At 46.0% G+C, this 18050-nt stretch overlaps 1 protein-coding gene across 8 annotated transcripts in view; it reads left to right on the forward strand.

Moving 5' to 3' along the window:
• The first annotated feature begins 1895 nt into the window (after nt 1–1895).
• LOC120708212 (protein MON2 homolog) overlaps nt 1896–18050 on the forward strand; it is a 34067-nt gene continuing 17912 nt past the window's right edge. The window contains exons 1-28 of one of the 8 annotated variants that reach the window (XM_039993342.1): nt 1896–2084; nt 2585–2674; nt 3225–3298; nt 3379–3534; nt 3918–4021; nt 4153–4208; nt 4361–4415; nt 4499–4555; nt 5289–5390; nt 6027–6107; nt 6179–6231; nt 12157–12226; nt 12347–12410; nt 12520–12668; nt 12752–12876; nt 12958–13015; nt 13469–13566; nt 14801–14885; nt 14987–15052; nt 15133–15192; nt 15339–15425; nt 15607–15781; nt 16305–16348; nt 16428–16559; nt 16639–16767; nt 16838–16890; nt 16972–17020; nt 17379–17437. In XM_039993342.1, coding sequence (XP_039849276.1) covers nt 4529–4555; nt 5289–5390; nt 6027–6107; nt 6179–6231; nt 12157–12226; nt 12347–12410; nt 12520–12668; nt 12752–12876; nt 12958–13015; nt 13469–13566; nt 14801–14885; nt 14987–15052; nt 15133–15192; nt 15339–15425; nt 15607–15781; nt 16305–16348; nt 16428–16559; nt 16639–16767; nt 16838–16890; nt 16972–17020; nt 17379–17437 — 1766 coding nt within the window. In that variant the 5' untranslated portion in view covers nt 1896–2084; nt 2585–2674; nt 3225–3298; ... (3 more) ...; nt 4361–4415; nt 4499–4528. Of the gene's footprint in view, nt 2085–2584; nt 2675–3224; nt 3299–3378; nt 3535–3900; nt 4034–4152; nt 4209–4305; nt 4416–4498; nt 4556–5288; nt 5391–6026; nt 6108–6178; nt 6232–12156; nt 12227–12346; nt 12411–12519; nt 12669–12751; nt 12877–12957; nt 13016–13468; nt 13567–14800; nt 14886–14986; nt 15053–15132; nt 15193–15338; nt 15426–15606; nt 15782–16304; nt 16349–16427; nt 16560–16638; nt 16768–16837; nt 16891–16971; nt 17021–17378; nt 17438–18050 lie in introns of those variants that run through there. The other 7 variants (XR_005689274.1, XR_005689273.1, XM_039993339.1 and 4 more) reach the window with 7 other exon arrangements.

Here is an 18050-nt window from a genome sequence, read left to right on the forward strand (position 1 = left end):
ACCACTCTTATAGCTTACTATGTTTCTTAACGACCAGAGTAAATTCCCTGTATGCCATTGGAAAATATAACTTATCCCCTATGTGCCATTAAAAATTATCACATCCTCTCTATGCCACCGTTTTTAATTTTCAACCCCCTCTATGCCATTGCCGTCAAAAAACACTAACGGAGCAGTTAAACTAAATGACAAAAAGACAATAATACCCCTGCCTAGCTGCCTCCTATTCCTTGCCCTCTCTCTACCACTGACGTGTGGGACCCACACGACAGATTCATCTTCAACCTTCACCTCGGAGGCCCGTACTGCCCCTCCGCCGCCCCGTACAGCCCGCATGACGGCGGCCCCAACAGTGGCGCGGCGGAGGGCGCGGCCTGCTCGGCGCGCGACAGTTGGCACGACGGCGGCATGGGTGTGGCGGGGGCATGGGTGCGGCGGAGGACGCGGCGTGCACGGCGGCGAGTGAGACGGCGGCCGCGGGAGGGGCGCGGCGCGCAGGGCGGCCCGTGCGACGGTGGTCGCGCCAGGGGCAGCACGGCGGAGGCTAAAGATAAATATGACGTGTGGGCCCCACACGTCAGTGGTAGAGAGGGCGAGGAATCGGAGCCAGGGGTATTATTGTCTTTTTATCTATCAATTTAACAGCTCCGTTAGTGTTTTTTGACGGCAATGGCATAGAGGGGATTGAAAATTAAAAACGGTGGCATTGAGGGGATGTGTTAATTTTTAATGACACATAGGAGATGAGTTACATTTTTCGATGGCATATAGGAAATTTACTCTAACGGCAATAGCCCTAATTTGCTCAGTGCTTAACCATGTTTGATTGAGCGATCAATAGTGCCCCGTCAAACAGCTCACGGCACCTATATCAAAGAACGGTCCGGATGTCCACCAGCGCACAATGAACGAAGGTAGGTGACTCAATATGGAGACCAAGACTTCATCACGTGTCGGCCCCTTTGGAGACCGCCCGATGCGGGGCGTGCCTCCCAACTTTCCCTTCCGCGAGAGCGCACGGTGCTATCAGGAACCCTATGATGAACCCCGGTCTCGCCGATCCCCGGCCTGAGGGGTCGGATGGTCCTTGAGGCGGATCCGGAGCTGGCGCTTGCGGCTTGAGGCCGTTTTCCGGGACACGTGTCTTCCGCCGAGACTTCGCCCGCCGCGGAACGTCCGGACCTGTCGAGGAGGACAGACCGGACTGCTAAAGGGGTCCCCGTCTGTTTGGTTGTAGTCAAGGATGATACTAGGCTCTTGCCAGCACATTTCGCAAGGAGGCCCGGGCCCTACGCCGTCCTGGGGTACCGGTTTAGCGCGGAGTGAGCACCGACCGTTTGGACGGGTAAACTGGAAGTGTGCATTTGGCTTTGGTAACTCTAGTTCTATTTTTGTTTTCCGTGATAGTAGCGTGTTGTGAATTAGTGATATGGGAGTAGGATTGCCCCCAAATTTACTTAAACTGTTGGAACCTCTGAGTGAGATTTTAAATTTCTAGCTACAATTTGTGCTTCGTGGTTAAGTAAGCTTAATGATTACTTAGACAAGTCTGCCCACTAGGTTTGTGTAGAATGTCTACAATGATGAACGACTTTGGCCTTTTGGGTGGAGTTTGAGGCTTGGGTTGCTTTGATTCAGATGCTTGGAACTCATTATTCTTTATAGTATGATGAATACCTCCCTCCCTCGTAGTCCAAATAAACTCGTGGCTAAATGATACGTACTGATTAGTTGAAGAGCACACTTTTCATCTATTTCCTGGACATGAGCATTTTTTATTTGAACATGTTAATTCTGAGACTTGTTGTTTTTGACCTTCTATACATTCTAAAGTTATTGTATACAGTGGTGCTTGCTCTCTGACAAGACGTCTATTTTCATTTTTTTTTGTCTTGAAGCTTCGATCTCTATCTGGCCCAAGTGAAATAGCTCAGAATGAAGATATACTGCGGATGTTTCTGATGGCATGCAGTGTTAAATCAGTGAAGTTGAGTGTAATAGGACTATCCTGTTTGCAAAAGCTTATATCACACGATGCTGCTGCATCATCTGCATTGAAGGAGATACTAGCGACTTTGAAAGATGTGAGTTCTTGCCTTCTTACTTACCTTTTGATCCATATACATCCCACTCATTCCGTTTTAATAAATTTACAAATAAAACCAATTTGTGTTATCTTTTGACTGTCATGCCATTAAGGAACTGAACCTAGCACAGTTGGTGAGAGCTGGGAGGTGTGGTTATACACCCCACAGCCCAGGTTTGAGTCCCTTTCACTTGAATTTCGGTGCCAATTTTCTTCTAATTCACAATGGCACCTAAATTCCTCCTAGGATGGCCAAGTTTTTATCTTTTTTTTATTGTTTTCTGATATGAGTTTGAGAATGTGTTTTACGGACACAATAATTCCAAATCTACATCTATCAAAGTAGAAGTGTGCTGTAGCTGTTTATTTTTGTATTAGAACATTTAGTGTCGTTTTCTTCTGTGCGTGTCTTTGATAAATTTGATTTCCATAATAATCTGTAGTTAGCTGCAACCTGGAACTCATTGTTGCTGAACTCTGGTGTTTGTTTCATTTCAGCACGCAGAGATGACAGATGAGATTGTTCAACTAAAGACGTTGCAAACGATGTTGATTCTTTTTCAATCTCATCTACATCCTGAAAGTGAGGTATCTACTATCAGTGGTTATAATTTATTTATTTTTGTGAAAGGCTCCTTGCGTGTCATATGTTCAGCTAACGGTAGAACATGCGAAAGCTTCTATATATCAAAATAGTAAACATAAGACAGCAGTAATGAGCCAACGAGTCATCACCTCTTGTTACCAGTGCTGACTTTTGTTGTCTTTCTCATGTTGATTATGTGCACTGCTACTTTTTTCTCAAAAGAAAGTTATTTTTCTTCTCTTTTCTTTAGCATTTTCTGGGTGCGGGTTGTTGGAATTTGAGTCGCGATATTTTAATATTTAAAAATAGTGTGCATTATGGTCCAATATGTTTCAGTTGGCTCCAGAATGAATATTGTTAGAAAAGTACACTCTCCCTCTTAAATATATGACATTTAGGACAGATGATTAATTTCATTTTGAAATATTCAACTTGTCCTAAAACACCAGCGTGAATAACAGTTGTGTCATGCCATGAATGCCTTCTCAGGATCATAGTGCTGTTACCATCAGTAGGCTCATCTTATCAGGCGACCGTTTGTGTTTCTTTCAGGAGAGCATGTCTCAAGCTCTTGGAATATGCCTTTACCTCCTTGAAAGCAGTCGATCTTCTGACAGTGTCCGCAAGTAAGCTCATTGCCATACTGTTGTCTCACTGATTCCAAGTCCCTTATGGTGATATCCTAAGTCACATAATGTTCATTTAGTACGGCAGCAGCTACATTTAGACAAGCAGTGGCATTGGTCTTTGATAATGTTATTCGTGCTGAATCACTTCCCTCCGGTAAAGCTTCTTCAGCGAGACTCAGTTCCCGTGCTACCTCTGTTGCTGATAACGTCACTCATAGCTTCAGTCGCACACTGTAAGACTCTGTCTTTTTCTTTATTGATTGTGCTTTAAGGCAACTCTTAACTGCTAGTTGACAATATGAAAATTCAGGCAAACTTTTAGCCCAAAATACAAAACACATACATTTTAACCATTTCACATTTTTTACTTACTATAAAAAGTTGCATTCTTATGGCTCCATGCTTGAATTTTGCTTTGTTTATGTAGTTCTGTCATGGGCTTACAGGTCCGCATTTTACTTGCATTCTTATGGCTTCCTCATTCTAGTTAGATTAAAAAGGCATTTAATACCAAATACATGAGAGGTACTACAGGAATGTTAATGTTGTCTTCCTGTGTGTTTCTTTTGCATTTATCCCTTTTTGCTTTATTGATTCAGATTGCTTTACATGACAGCTCACTAGCAAGCAACTCAGGAGAGCCTACTATGAGGGAGAATCTGAGTGATGTGGGGAAGCTTGGACTTCGTCTGCTTGAAGACCTGACAGCTCTCGCTGCAGGTGGATCTGTATGTGCGAACGATTTCTGATAGCACCTTCTATTCTCCTGGAAATAAGGACATACGAAGTGTTTTGTTCTTTTATTCTCTTAACATAACCATGTGGGTGACTCCTGACATTTTTTCCTCTAGGCTACATGGCTTCGTGTTCGTTCGCTGCATAGGACATTTGCCCTTGACATACTTGAGTAAGCTCTCAAAGTGCCACAATGAAACTTCTGTTATGATTTCATTTGCAGGAATTTTATCAATCACTTCTTTTCATATAATGACATGATGCCACAGTGAAGAAGATGCATATAGAACAATCTAAGCCTCATCTGGACATGTTTTGTTCCAGGTTTGTGCTATCCACATATGTTGCTATATTCCGGGTATTATTATCTTACCAGCAGGTCAGTGTTCCCGTACAACCTTTATCATTTTTTTTAAAAAAAACATTGATTGATAACTCTGGAACCTCTTAATAATCTGCTAGGTCTTGCGTCATCAAATTTGCTCACTTCTCATGACTTCACTCCGCACTAATGTGGAGGTAAGTTCATTTAAATAAGGAGTTTGACTTTAGTGATATGTATAATTTGCCATTTTAAATTTTGATGGCACCACCACTGTCACAAGCTTCATATACAGACGCGTTATCTAAATTGTGGTATCAGTATACATTCACATTTGCAACATTGTTTTTTTTTTTTGAAAAGAAACAGCAGGGGAAACCCCCACTGTGGTATCATTTGCAACATTGTCATGCTTGTCTTCACAACTCACAGAGTAAATTTGTTTCTTGATACTTGATTTTGAAATTTTAGGTTTCCATGTATTCTGTTCTCTGATTTTGGAACTCTTGATGCATGGAAAGTAGTGAATTAGGGCTGTAGTCTTTTGGTCATAGATTCTTAGTAGCTCATGCCCTTAAACTACTTTGTCATTTTGGCCAAATCAGGTGGTTCAGAGGTTTGACATTAAATTAAGAAGTCCAAGTAGTTGGCCCTTCTAATGTCTTGGCTTCTTTGCTACCTTACCTTACTAGTTTTCCATATGTCAATTTTTGTTTCTAATCTCTATTTGGCATTGCAAAGGCTTTTCTAAGGCACCTAAACATCTAATTTTCTATGTGAAAAATAGTTGAAAACACCTTTTATGTGACTTAATTGAAAATTTGTACTGGAATAACTAAAGTTTCTCTAATAGATTTCGCAAGACAACAATAGAACACTGTCCATTAGCTTCTTCTTTGTCTGATCTGATTTGTTTTTGTATTTCTTCAGCTCGAGGGGGAAGCAGGGGAGCCTTCTTTCCGTCGTTTAGTCCTACGTCTGGTTTCTCATGTCATCAGGCTCTACAGCTCTTCACTTGTTACTGAAAGTGAGGTATTGTTTTGCCCATTCACATATGCATCCCAGTCCTGGTACTCATTATTTAAATTTAGAATTTAACCATAAGCTTTAGCTGACTATCAGTTCTACTCCCTCCTAGCATAAGGGAAGCAGTTCCGTGACAGCCTTTAGGTGCTTCAACTGCCGTATAGGTAGAAGGATGGCAATTAATGATTGTATTTTAGCTTAAGACTAAATTAACCATTGGACTGGCAGATATAGGTTCAATTTGGAATGCATCATAGACAATCTTAAAGTAGCAGAATGAGAACAAACAATCTTGTCCGTTATACTATATATCCACATGGGGGTAGATTAAGCACCATAAGTCAGCAAAATTTTCAAAAGATATCCTGAATCATTCAATTTAGACATGACTTTGTATCATGTCAATAATCAGCTTTAGTTCCTATCATCCAAAGTATGCCTCTTTCCACTAATATGATTGACTATGATATCACATTTTATTCTACTTTTAGGTTGAAATTGCTAGCTAGTCTACCCATAATACTTTGAACCAACTAATTTGGGATATGAAATAAGTAGTCTATTATTACACGACTGCTCATGGTACTTTTAATTCATCCTGTTTTGTTTGCCTACCTATGCTCTAATCTGCTCTCTTCACAGGTGTTTCTTAATATGCTTGTAAAAGTTACTCGTCAGGACTTACCATTATGGCATCAGATACTTGTTCTTGAAATTTTAAGGGTAAGTTTCCTTGGCTACAATAGTAATTCATGCTTGTTGATGACTAATATCTTTTGTTATTTGTTTGTCAGGGTTTTTGTGTAGAAGCCTGCACTCTGCGCTTGCTATTCCAGACGTTTGACATGTACGTATTATATCCATAGTGATATTCTTGAATGTCTCTTGATATGTTCATTCCTTCTTCTGGTTGATGGATTTGTATACAATTTTTCTCCAGAGGCTCGCTAATCATGCCTGTCTTACAGTATAGAAATTAAATTTACTTTCTTTCTTTCTTTCTTTCTGGTGATCCACACATTAGAGCGGCGCTGGAGCCATAAAGACATTTTCTTTTCTTTTGGGTTAGAATTGATAGATGGAAGCAATCCCGTTGAAGATAACACTAAGATAAAGCATAATCAGTGGGCAACATGGAAAGCCATTTCTTATATTATAAATGTTTACTTTTCGATCTTTATGGAAGGTGGCGTATGCATAAAGAAGGTTTTGTATCTGTTAGGAATCAGTGTTATAAATGTTAGCCATTTCTTATTATGTGTGTATAAACGTTTTCTATCTTATGTGTTCTTGGAAATCTATGTAATGCGGCAATGTGGTTACTTGTGTAATGGGTTTGGTTTCTCTCTCTCTCTTTTCTCTTAATACAAAGATGCACAGATCTCCTGCGTGTTCGAGAAAAAAGGAATAAGTGTCAGAGATATAGTGTAGATATCTGTTCAAGTTTTTTGCCCTAGTGATTGGATGCACATAATCTTTGTCGCAGGCTTTGAAGATTTATATATTTGATAGCAATAGTTGTATGCTTTTCACTCATCTGAAGAGTTATTTGTTGAGGGTTTTGATGAAAAAGCTCCATGTTATGTTTTATATTTTGCATTGTTGCTTGGCCAGAAATTTCTTCTCGGAGCTCATTAATTATACATGTCAGTATGCTATTGCATTGATGCATTATGTCTCTGGGCATAACATTACGCTTGTATATTTTTTGGGAGAACTTATTGTAAGATAGAGAATAGGAGAGAATAATAATAGGAGAGAATAATGACTTGTATTCCTCCAAACCCTAAAAGGGTGGGATATATAGTTCCTATACATGGGCCTCTATACATGGGCTCACATATACACCAACCCCCCCCCCCCCCCCCCCCCCCGCAGTCTGAACTACCGGCGCAACGCTGTTCAAGACTAGACAACAAGAAAGCCAACACACCCTCGCAGTCTGAACTACCGTCGCAGCGGTGTTCAAGACTGGACAAGAAGAAAGTACAAAAGGCAAATACCCCCCGCAGCCACAACTAGACACCTGGTACGTTGAGACTGGAGCGAAACTCTGAGAAGGTCGAAGAAGTCAGTCCCTTGGTGAAGATGTCGGCAAACTGGGAGGTGGTCGGGACATGGAGTACCCGAACATCGCCGACGGCGACCCTGTCGCGCACGAAGTGCAGGTCGATCTCCACGTGCTTCGTCCGCTGATGCTGAACAGGGTTGGTGGAGAGGTACACGGCGCTGACGTTGTCGCAGTAGACGAGCGTGCTCTTGGCGAGCGGGCTGTGGAGCTCCGCCAAGAGCTGTCGGAGCCAGGACGCCTCTGCCACGCCGTTAGCGACAGCCCGGTACTTCGCCTCAGCACTGGAGCGGGAGACAACCGGCTGCCGCTTGGATGACCAGGAGACAAGGTTGCCGCCCAGAAAGACGGCGTAGCCAGAAGTGGAGCGGCGAGTGTCCGGGCAGCCAGTCCAGTCAGCGTCGGTGTAGACCACCAGCTCAGAGGTGGGAGAGCGGTGAAGAACCAAGCCGAAGCCAACGGTGCCACGGACGTAGCGGAGAAGACGCTTCAGTGCAGCAAGGTGAGACTCCCGGAGATCATGCATGTGAAGACAGACCTGCTGAACGACATATGTGAGATCCGGCCGGTGGAAGGTCAGGTACTGCAAGGCACCGGCAAGGCTCCGGTAGGCAGTAGAATCAGCCACGGGATCACCCAGATCAGTAGACAGCTTCGCCTGAGTATCGACAGGAGTGGAGCATGGCTTGCAATCAGTCATCCCAGCCCGCTCCAGAATGTCGAGTGCATACTGCCGCTGGTGAAGGAACATGCTAGACGGGCGAGTCTCAACAGTAACGCCCAAGAAGTGGTGGAGCTGACCAATATCCTTCATAGCAAACTCCTGCTGCAGAGAGATGACGCGCTCAAGCAACTGCTGACTGGAGGCGGTGAGCACAATATCATCAACATAGAGCAGCAGGTAGGCAGTCTCATCCTCACGGCGGTAGATGAACAGAGAAGTGTCAGCTTTGGCCTCGCTGAATCCCAAAGTCAGCAAGAACGTGGCGAACCGAGAATACCAAGCTCGAGGAGCCTGCTTCAGACCATAGAGGGACTTGTTGAGCCGGCAGACCATATCCGGACGACTCGAGTCCACAAATCCCGTTGGCTGAGAGAAGTACACTGTCTCTGACAGAGTGCCGTGAAGAAAGGCATTCTTCACATCCAGCTGGTGCACAGGCCAGAAGCGAGAGAGTGCGAGCGAGAGGACCGTGCGCACAGTAGCAGGCTTCACCACTGGACTGAAGGTCTCATCGTAGTCCACACCAGGCTGCCGGGTGAACCCCCGGAGAACCCAACGAGCCTTGTAGCGCTCCAGTGTGCCATCAGCCCGACGCTTATGCGTCCAGATCCACTTGCCGACGACCACATTGCAACCAGACGGACGCGGCACGAGGTCCCACGTCTGGTTGGAAAGGACAACCACGTACTCCTCTTCCATCGCGCGACGCCAGTGAGGATCTGTCAGGGCATCGCGGACAGAGGAGGGTACCGGAGAGACCCGCGGCTCGCCCTCGGTGGCGGAGAGAGTCGCGGCCTGAGGCGCCATCCGCCGAGTCACCATGGGATGGATATGTCGAGGATCCCGATGGATGACCTGCGGGTGGTACATCGCCGGCTCGACTCGAGAGCGAGTCGGCGGGGGCGGCGGCGACGGCTCCGGTGTAGGAGGCAGCAGCGACGGCTTCGGTGTAGGCGCCGCAGGAGCCTCCGGAGCTGGAGGCGGCGCTGGTGCCGGCGCCGAACGACGCCGGTACACCTGCACCGGCTGAGCGTACCGCGCAGGTGCAGGGAAGGCACCGGGGCCGCACGTGGCGCAGCAGGAGACACCGGGTCCGCGCGCGGCACGACCGGGGGTCCGAGGACCGCGCGTGGCGCGACCGCGGGCACCGGGGCCGCGCTTGGCGCAGCAGGGATCACCGGAAGCGGTGTCGTTGTGCCGGGAAAACCTGCAGAGAAAGGATAGAGAGGTAACGGTGGCGGAACCACCGGGTCAGTCGGAAAAAGGGACTCCAGCTCGGGGTCAGGAGAAGGTGTGGAGGAGGTAGAGTAGGGGAAATCCAACTCGTCAAAGACGACGTGTCGGGAGATCAGGACGCGGCGAGAGGTGAGGTCAAAGCATCGGTACCCCTTGTGGTCAGGGGAGTACCCAAAGAACACACACCGAGTCGAGCGGGGCGCCAGCTTGTGAGAAGCGGTGGCGGAGGTGTTAGGGTAACACGCACACCCGAAGACCCGAAGGTGGTCGTAGTGAGGAGGGGTACCGAAAAGAGCGTGGTGTGGAGTGGGAGAAGGAGAAGCAGTGGACGGAAGACGGTTGAGCAAGTAGGTGGCGGTGTGGAGGCTCTCAGCTCAGAAGCGTGGGGGCAGAGAGGCCTGGATCAGAAGGGTGCGCACGACGTCGTTGGTCGTGCGAATCATCCGCTCAGCCTTGCCGTTCTGAGGAGAGTTATACGGACAAGACATACGCAGCTAAACACCCCGAGAGAGGAAGAAGGAATGGGAGGTGGAGTTATCGAACTCACGCCCGTTGTCACACTGGACGGCCTTAATGGTGAGGCCGAACTGAGTGGGCACCCAGGCAAAGAAGTGGAGGAGGGTGGGGAAGGTCTCAGACTTGGCGCGTAAAGGAAAAGTCCAAGAGTAGTGTGAGAGATCATCGACCACCACCAGATAGTATGTATAGCCCGAAAGGCTAAGAACAGGAGAAGTCCACAGGTCACAGTGAACAAGATCAAAGGCATGCATCGCATGCGAAGAAGAAGTGGAAAAAGGAAGGCGAACATGGCGACCCAACTGGCACGCGTGGCAAAGATGCTCAGCAGGAGCCCTAGTGCAAGGAATGTGTGCACTACGACTAAGCTGAGCCAAAGCGTCGCGGCCGGGGTGACCAAGCCGGCGGTGCCAGGTGGTGGAAGGAGTCGTGGCGAAAGCAGCGGACAAAGGAGACGAAGGAGCTGGAGGTGGAGCAGCGGAAGTAGGAAAACGGAGGGTGTAAAGGGGTCCCGTGCTGTCACATCGGAGAAGAGGACGGTGGGAAGCCAAATCCTTCACAGTAAGCCCAGAGGGGTCAAAATCGACAGAACAGGAATTGTCAGTGGTGAATTAGCGAATGGAAAGAAGATTGTGAACAATGTTGGGAGCAACAAGCACATTAGGGAGACGGAAAGGACCGGAAGCGGTACCCACAGAGGTGACCGGAAGACCAGAGCCATTGCCGACCATGATAGAGGAAGGACAAGAGGGATGGGGGGGTCGGACGGAAGAAAGGATGCCAGCATGAGGTGTGGTGTGGAACGAGGCGTCCGAGTCGGCAATCCAGTCGGGGTTGACTGGCGGTGTCAACCCCATGGTACTGAAGGTCTGTGCCGGTGGAATCCAGGGCTGTGGGAACGTAGGAGCGGTGCCAGCGAACATGGCCGCTGGCTGGGCCGGAGGACGAGGACCCCCTGGGGCCGGAACCGGCCGGCCACATCGGGAGGTGCCCTGACCATGGGTCGCGGTAGGATGGCCAGGGCACACCGGCAGGAGCAAGGGGAGATGTAGGTGCAGTCCGACGACCACGCCCCCTCCGCCGACGGCGACCACCGCGGCCGCCACCACCCCCGCTCGGCCCGGGGAGAGCCGCGGCCGCGAGGGGAGAAGTGCCCATGGCCGGCGCGCCCAGAGCCGGCGGGGCTGCGGCGGGGACGACCTGTGCCGGCGCGCCCGCAACGCGCGTGGCGGTGACGGCAGTGGCCCATGTGGCAGCGTGCGGCGCATCCGCGGGGGGCATGCCCAGCCCGTAGGAGGGGAGTAGGCTGCCCCGCAGCGGCGACGCGCCCAGGCAAGGGAGGCGCGGCTGCAGGTGCGCGGCGGCGGCGCAGGAGGCCGCACCCAGGGCCTGTGCGCCTGTAGGAAGGAGGCCGGCGGCGACAGGGGGGACGCGGGTGGCGGCGGGCGTGGCGGCGTCGTGCGCGGCGTGCGCCCGCAGGCCTGGACGAGCTTGGCCTCGAGGTCCCGCAGCACCTCCTGAACTTGGCCTGGGCGTTCCAGGGGGCGCGGCGGCGGCCGGCCTCGGCGGCTCGGGCGCCAGGGGCGCGGTGGCAGGCGGCTTGGGCAGGGCCGCGGTCACGGGCGGCGCTCCAGGGGGCGCGGCGGCGCCCGGCCTCGGCGGCCAGGGCGCCAGGGGCGCAGCGGCGGGCGGCCAAGGCGGCAGGGGCACGGCAGGTGCCAGGGGCGCGGCCAGGGCGGGTCCACAAGAGGAGATCCACGCGGCGGCGGCGCCGGCGCCCGAAGTAGAGGAAGCGGGCGCGCTGCTGCGGAAGGGCGCGGCGGCGCTGCTGGACTGCAGTCCCGCGGGCTGTAGGGGGCGCAGCTGCCGCGCCTGCAGGGGGCCCGCGGCGGCGGCGGCGGCAGCCGCGCCCGCGCAAGGGCTAGCCTGGGCGGCCAGCGCGGCGGCTCCAGGGGCACCAGAAGCAGGGGCGCGTGGTGCGCCAACAAGAGGAAGGTAGGAGGGGAGGGCAGGGAAGGAGGAGAAGGCCGGCGGCTGTCCGGCCATGGAGGCGGCCATGAGCTAGGCTGATACCATGTAAGATAGAGAATAGGAGAGAATAATGGCTTGTATTGCTCCAAACTCTAGAAGGGTGGGATATATAGTTCCTATACATGGGCCTCTATACATGGGCTCACATATACACCAACACTTATGTGGATATCTTTTTGCTTCTGGTAATAATACAGGAATCCAGTGAATACTAATGTCGTGGAGAACATAGTTAGAGCACTTGCTTTGGTGGTTGCTACTATTCAGGTGGTATTTGTTCCCTTGCTTCAAAAGGATATCATCCTTATTAATCTCATGTTTGTTTGAACTCATTTATTTGAGAACTGGCCATTGCTGTTCATTTACCTAGAAATACTTCTCTTACAGGCTTCAGATTCAAGCGAAGAGACTCTAGCTGCTGTTGCTGGAATGTTCAGTAGTAAAGCTAAAGGTACTCTCTACAGTCAAACAAAGTCTGGTGATAAGTTACTTCCTCTAATCTTATTGTTTGTTTACTCAGATTTTAACTAACTCCCGATATTGGCAATTATCATACACAGGGATTGAGTGGAGTATGGATAACGATGCATCAAATGCTGCTGTTTTGGTTGCTAGTGAAGCACATACCATCACTCTCGCCCTTGAAGGCCTCTTAGGTGTAGTTTTCACTATTGCAACTTTGACTGATGAAGCTCTAGACGTTGGTGAGGTAAGAACTAAGAAGAGACTATTCTTATGAATAAAAATAATCAATCTGGGAATTTAAAGCAATTATTTTTTTGTTTGTTTTAGCTTGAATCACCAAAATGTGAATCAAATAGTGTGGAATGTAGTGGACATTTGGCCCTTCTTTGTATGGCTATGGTCAATTCAACGTGGTTAACCATCCTTGACTCTCTGTCACTTATTTTGATGAGGTCAGCCCAATCTATATGTATCTTCCTATAAATTATATGATATTTTCCTGTTCTTATGGTTAGGGGTAATCTAATTAACAGGTCACATGGGGAAGCTATAATATTAGAGATATTGAAAGGATACCAGGCATTCACTCAGGTAATAATAATGATCTGTTGATGTATCAAAACCTTTTGAAAATTTCCCCACTTGAGTCTACTTAGAGAATAACAGTATCCCTCCCATGATATGGCTTAAAGGCTACTGACCTTCTGTTGCTTTTCTATTGTATCGTTTCCCATCCTTTGTACTCCCTCCGTCCCAGGATATAAGGCGTGGTCAAACTTGGCACAGTCTTCAATAATAATATTTGATTCTTAATATCTTCTATAATATAATGTTTGTAGCAACAAAATTATAGTTATATGAAACTACTTTTAAATATGAATACAATGGTATATTTTTGTAAGACAAAGTTTTTATTATACAAGATTAATTGTAGGTCGAAGTTTTTAAAGCTTGATTCTTGAATTATGTGCGCGCCTTGTATCCTGGAATGGAGGGAGTAGTAAATTAACTGCTTTGACAATCAGATTGTGGTGTGCATTTCAGGCTTGTGGAGTTCTCCGTGCTATAGAGCCCTTGAACTCTTTTCTAGCATCACTTTGCAAGTTTACAATCAATAATCCAAATGAAGGAGAGAAGAAAAGGTATGCCACTGGTGTCCTGTTTCCTAGAATACTGGCTATAGTTAGAACGCCCCACCTAGCCAACCCGACCATAAAACCCAGGTGTTATAGTGGGAGGGGTGGGGGCTTTTATCCTCAGTCCAACATTCCCCCTACTGCGTGCGAGCCGGGCGAGCCGCGGGGCTGTGCCACCTGTCCGGTCTCAGCACTTCGGTCTCAGCGAACGCAGCCAGGGAAATCGCGCAGCGGAAATGCGTGGCCGGGAGGGATCGAACCCAGGACCTCGGCTCTGGTACCAAGTTAGAACGCCCCACCTAGCCAACCCGACCATAAAACCCAGGTGTTATAGTGGGAGGGGTGGGGGCTTTTATCCTCAGTCCAACAGCTATGACCAAATATCTTGTTTTGAGAATAATATACAGTTTCCTGCAGCCCCCTTCTGTTCTAAGTTCCTATTGCTCTTTGTAATACATGAGACTTGATGATTATCATTGTATCATTTGCCTGCAATATTCATTGTCTTGTATATTCCAGCTTTATAATTTGTCTAAGGATAATTTCTGGGGTCTATGACCTCTTAAACATTTAGTTCAATTAAATTTCTATCTTAAGCATGTGATAGCGCTAAAATTTGTGGGTTCATCTGTCCTAAAAATGGGCTTTTCTATCTTTTGTGTTTTAAATTTGAAACTAAGGATTCAAAAAATATTACTCTATTTTTTCAGACATTGTATTGACAGACTTACCTGAGATTTTCAGGGCGTGCTTGACATTTATTTTCAAATATTTGTGGACACAGGTGTTCCTTTACTCTATTTTGGTAGGATGCTATGTTGTAGGTCCCTTTTTCTTTTGATTGCTACAACTACAAGAATATTTGCAGTCTTGTCTGTCATATCAGGCATCACTAATGAACTCAAAGAGGATCAGCTTTTTGTTTCCTTGTTTACTTCTGTGGTCGTAGTATTGTGATAATTGATATGTCAAAAGTCGCAGCTTAAATGGCTACTGTATAAAATATTAAACACAGATGTTGAAGGTTGCTGATTGGATTATGCCTTCGCTAATGTTCCATTTACCCTTGTCTTTTGTCTAAAATCTGGAGATTCGTGCATTTATATTTCATATGATGACTTTATTTATATTGAATGGTTCAGCTGTGCCTAATGTTGTGTGCTGCATCTGCTATTCTGCTATTCATGACCTTTCCGCAATTATTCACACCATTCTTATTTTCCTTTCATATCTATGCCAGCATGTTGCAGTCTCCTGGATCAAAGAAGTCAGAAACTTCAATGGATCAGCGTGATAGTATTATTCTCACACCGAAAAATGTGCAGGCAAGTAGGAAACAAGCGCGATGTTTCTTACAGCTGTATCATGATTTCATGATCCCTTTTTTTTTTGACACATATTTAGACTTGTTTCATTCTGAACCCAGGCACTAAGGACACTTTTTAATGTTGCACATCGATTACACAACGTCCTTGGTCCTTCTTGGGTTCTGGTAAGTAATTGTGTACCATTTTTTTAAAAAAATCGAGTTTCATGAATTATTGCTAGATCTCTTTATCCTTGGAATTTTAGGTATTGGAGACTCTTTCAGCACTTGATAGAGCTATTCATTCTCCACATGCTTCCACTCAGGTTACAGTCTTTTGTCCCCAGTTTACTCATAATGTTTGTTGAGGCTCTTCTTTTCAGCTAACATAATGACCAGAAATGATACATTGTTTCCTGTTTCTACTTTATGTTAGTACTATCATTTTGTTGACTACCATTTCGTCTCACAGGAAGTATCAGCTTCTGTTTCAAGACTTACAAGAGACACGTCTGGACAGTACAGTGACTTCCATATTCTCTCTTCTTTAAATTCTCAGGTCAGGAGAGTTTTTCTTTTCAGGCTTTTTTTGTTGCTGTTTTTCATCTCTTAACTTCATTGCTTGTATGCTAAAGTGCATTTTATTCCATTGTTGGAGAGATTTGTTCGAAAGTTGCTGCTTTTCATGTTTCAACTACATTGTAATGCTAAACTGCATTCTGTTTCTTTGTTGGAGGAAGCTGTTTGAAAGTTCAGCCTTGATGAACATAGCTGCAGTGAAGTCACTTCTGTCTGCACTGCACCAATTGTCAAGTCAGCACATATCTGGAAGTTCTCAATTGTCAGGCCAGCAGATACTGAGCATTTCATTTTCAGTGGAGCGCACGGCATCGATACTTGTCAACAATCTGCATAGTGGGTTCTTTCTTTACTTGGAGCATTCTTTTAGATAAAATAACATGCATGAAACAATTATAATCTTTTATGCTGAACTAGAAGTTTGATCAGGTATAAATACTACGAAGATGTACTTTTGTACAGTGGCAACTTGAGGTTATTTGTTATTTTTATTACTGGACATGCATTTGCTAAATTGAACAGTTGAATTTCTGCTTTTCGAATTTCAAAGGATGAATGTAATTTGCAGTTGGTATCATCTAATATTTGTGCTTGTGAGACATCTCATTTTGTCCATTCGGTGTCGCATCAGTAATTTATTGAGGAGCATGTGGTTGCATGAGATATCCACATAGAAATTTACTACGGATGACATACTTCATGTGAATGATTGATCATTAGATTAAGGAAGATCAGATCATTGGTGAACTTGATCTGTGTAGTGTAATTGATGTGGAGCATATTTAGGCGATAAAGCTAACTGGCACCACAATTTTTGGTAGTCCTGCTACTGATTATTTTTGTTATTTCTCCTATTCAGGAGTTGAGCCAATATGGGATCAAATTGCTGCACATCATCTTGAGGTAGCAGTATTATCCAGTGTTACTTTTCTCTCCATTTATGGTAACACCATGGTGACCTTGGTGATGGCAACACTTGCAGCTTGCCAGTTGCTCCAACCCACAATTACGAAGTATGGCACTGGATTCATTGGATCAATCAATTTGTTCAGTAGTGGGTTCTGAAAAATTTCATGGCATCAGTTCAGCACCTCATCAGTTTCAAGAAAGCCAAGTAAGGGCTCTATAATTTTACTCGGCTGTTTGCTCTGCTTGTGCGATTCGTCTGACATTTCTGCTCATGTGCTTGCTAGATGGTCAATGAAAGTGAAACTGTATCATTTGAGTATGCAGTTTTATCCCCATTGATGATCCTCTATTCCTCCAACAAGAATGTTGATGTTCAAATGGGTGCACTAAAGATTCTTTTGCATGTTCTCGAGGTACTTATTTTTTTGTATACGCTTTTCACTGCGGGCATCAGACAATATCTTCTTACCTGTATTGTTTCAGAGACATGGAGAAACGTTGTCATATAGCTGGCCCAGCATTCTTCATATGCTAAGGTGTCACTGCTATTCATTCATTCCATGGTATATGTTTTTATTTGACATTTACTGGTTGCTTACATACATCTTTTCTTCTAGGGTGGTTACCGATGCATCAGAAAAAGATCTCATCTCCTTAGGCTTTCAGGTAAAATTGCTAAACTACTCTTTGCTATGTTTAGCATGATATGATTTCTCTGTGGGAAGTTCCCTTCTTGCATGGCTGCTCGGGCCTGTTATATTTTTGCCTACATTGTACTATGGGAAGTCGAATGTAATTATGGGACTACATTGCTCACCTGTAGAATGGAGGACCAAAGAAGCATTTTTGTAGAAGTACTGATAAACTAATGTTTTCCTCTGATTTTGTTTATACTTGTCATTTTAGTTAAACAAAAGGATAACAAATGTCAAGTGCTCATTTCTTCATCTTAATGCTTTGTTACTAGCATTTAAGTTGTACCATGCCCTTCAAGTATGCTTCAACACAAACATATAATTTGCAGAGCATACGTGTAATAATGAATGAAGGACTGGCAACTATACCTGTACAATGCCTTGATGAGTAAGTCCCTCGGATCCACTGTTTTTTTAGTAATGTTTCCTCTTGCTAATATTCTGACTTTGCTAAAAGTAGCAACATATTTGTTGCCTATGAGAGGACCTTTTCCCCAGTTTTTTCCTGGTTATTTCAAAACAAAACAGAACCATGGAAAAATACATGTATTAGTAGTTTAGTACCTCAGATTCTATGACTTCACAGATAGTAACAATTTTAGGTTGGATCGGTTTCATTGAAGCAGTCTTTGGTGGAGCGACAGTATCCATAGTACTTAGACTGTTGAATATGCTGTGGTAGTCCGTCACCATGGCTCTTGCCGATTTAACTTGGTGATTTGCAGCTTATCATCCTTGCGTGACTGATGTTGCCAGTTACCGCACTTTTTTTTCATGTAAAAGTACCCATTCAACAGTTAGTAAATGTATGAGAGAATAATTGCTTGTATTCCTCCAAACCCTAGAAGGGTGGGATATATAGATCCTATACATGGGCTCACATATACACCAACACCCTCCCGCAGTCTGAACTACCGGCGCAGCGGTGTTCAAGACTGGACAAGAAGAGAGTACAAAGAGCAAATACCCCCCCCCCAGCAACCACAACTAGCCACCGGCTA

The sequence above is a fragment of the Panicum virgatum genome, chromosome 5K (genome assembly GCF_016808335.1).
Source record: "Panicum virgatum strain AP13 chromosome 5K, P.virgatum_v5, whole genome shotgun sequence".
NCBI lineage: Eukaryota > Viridiplantae > Streptophyta > Magnoliopsida > Poales > Poaceae > Panicum > Panicum virgatum.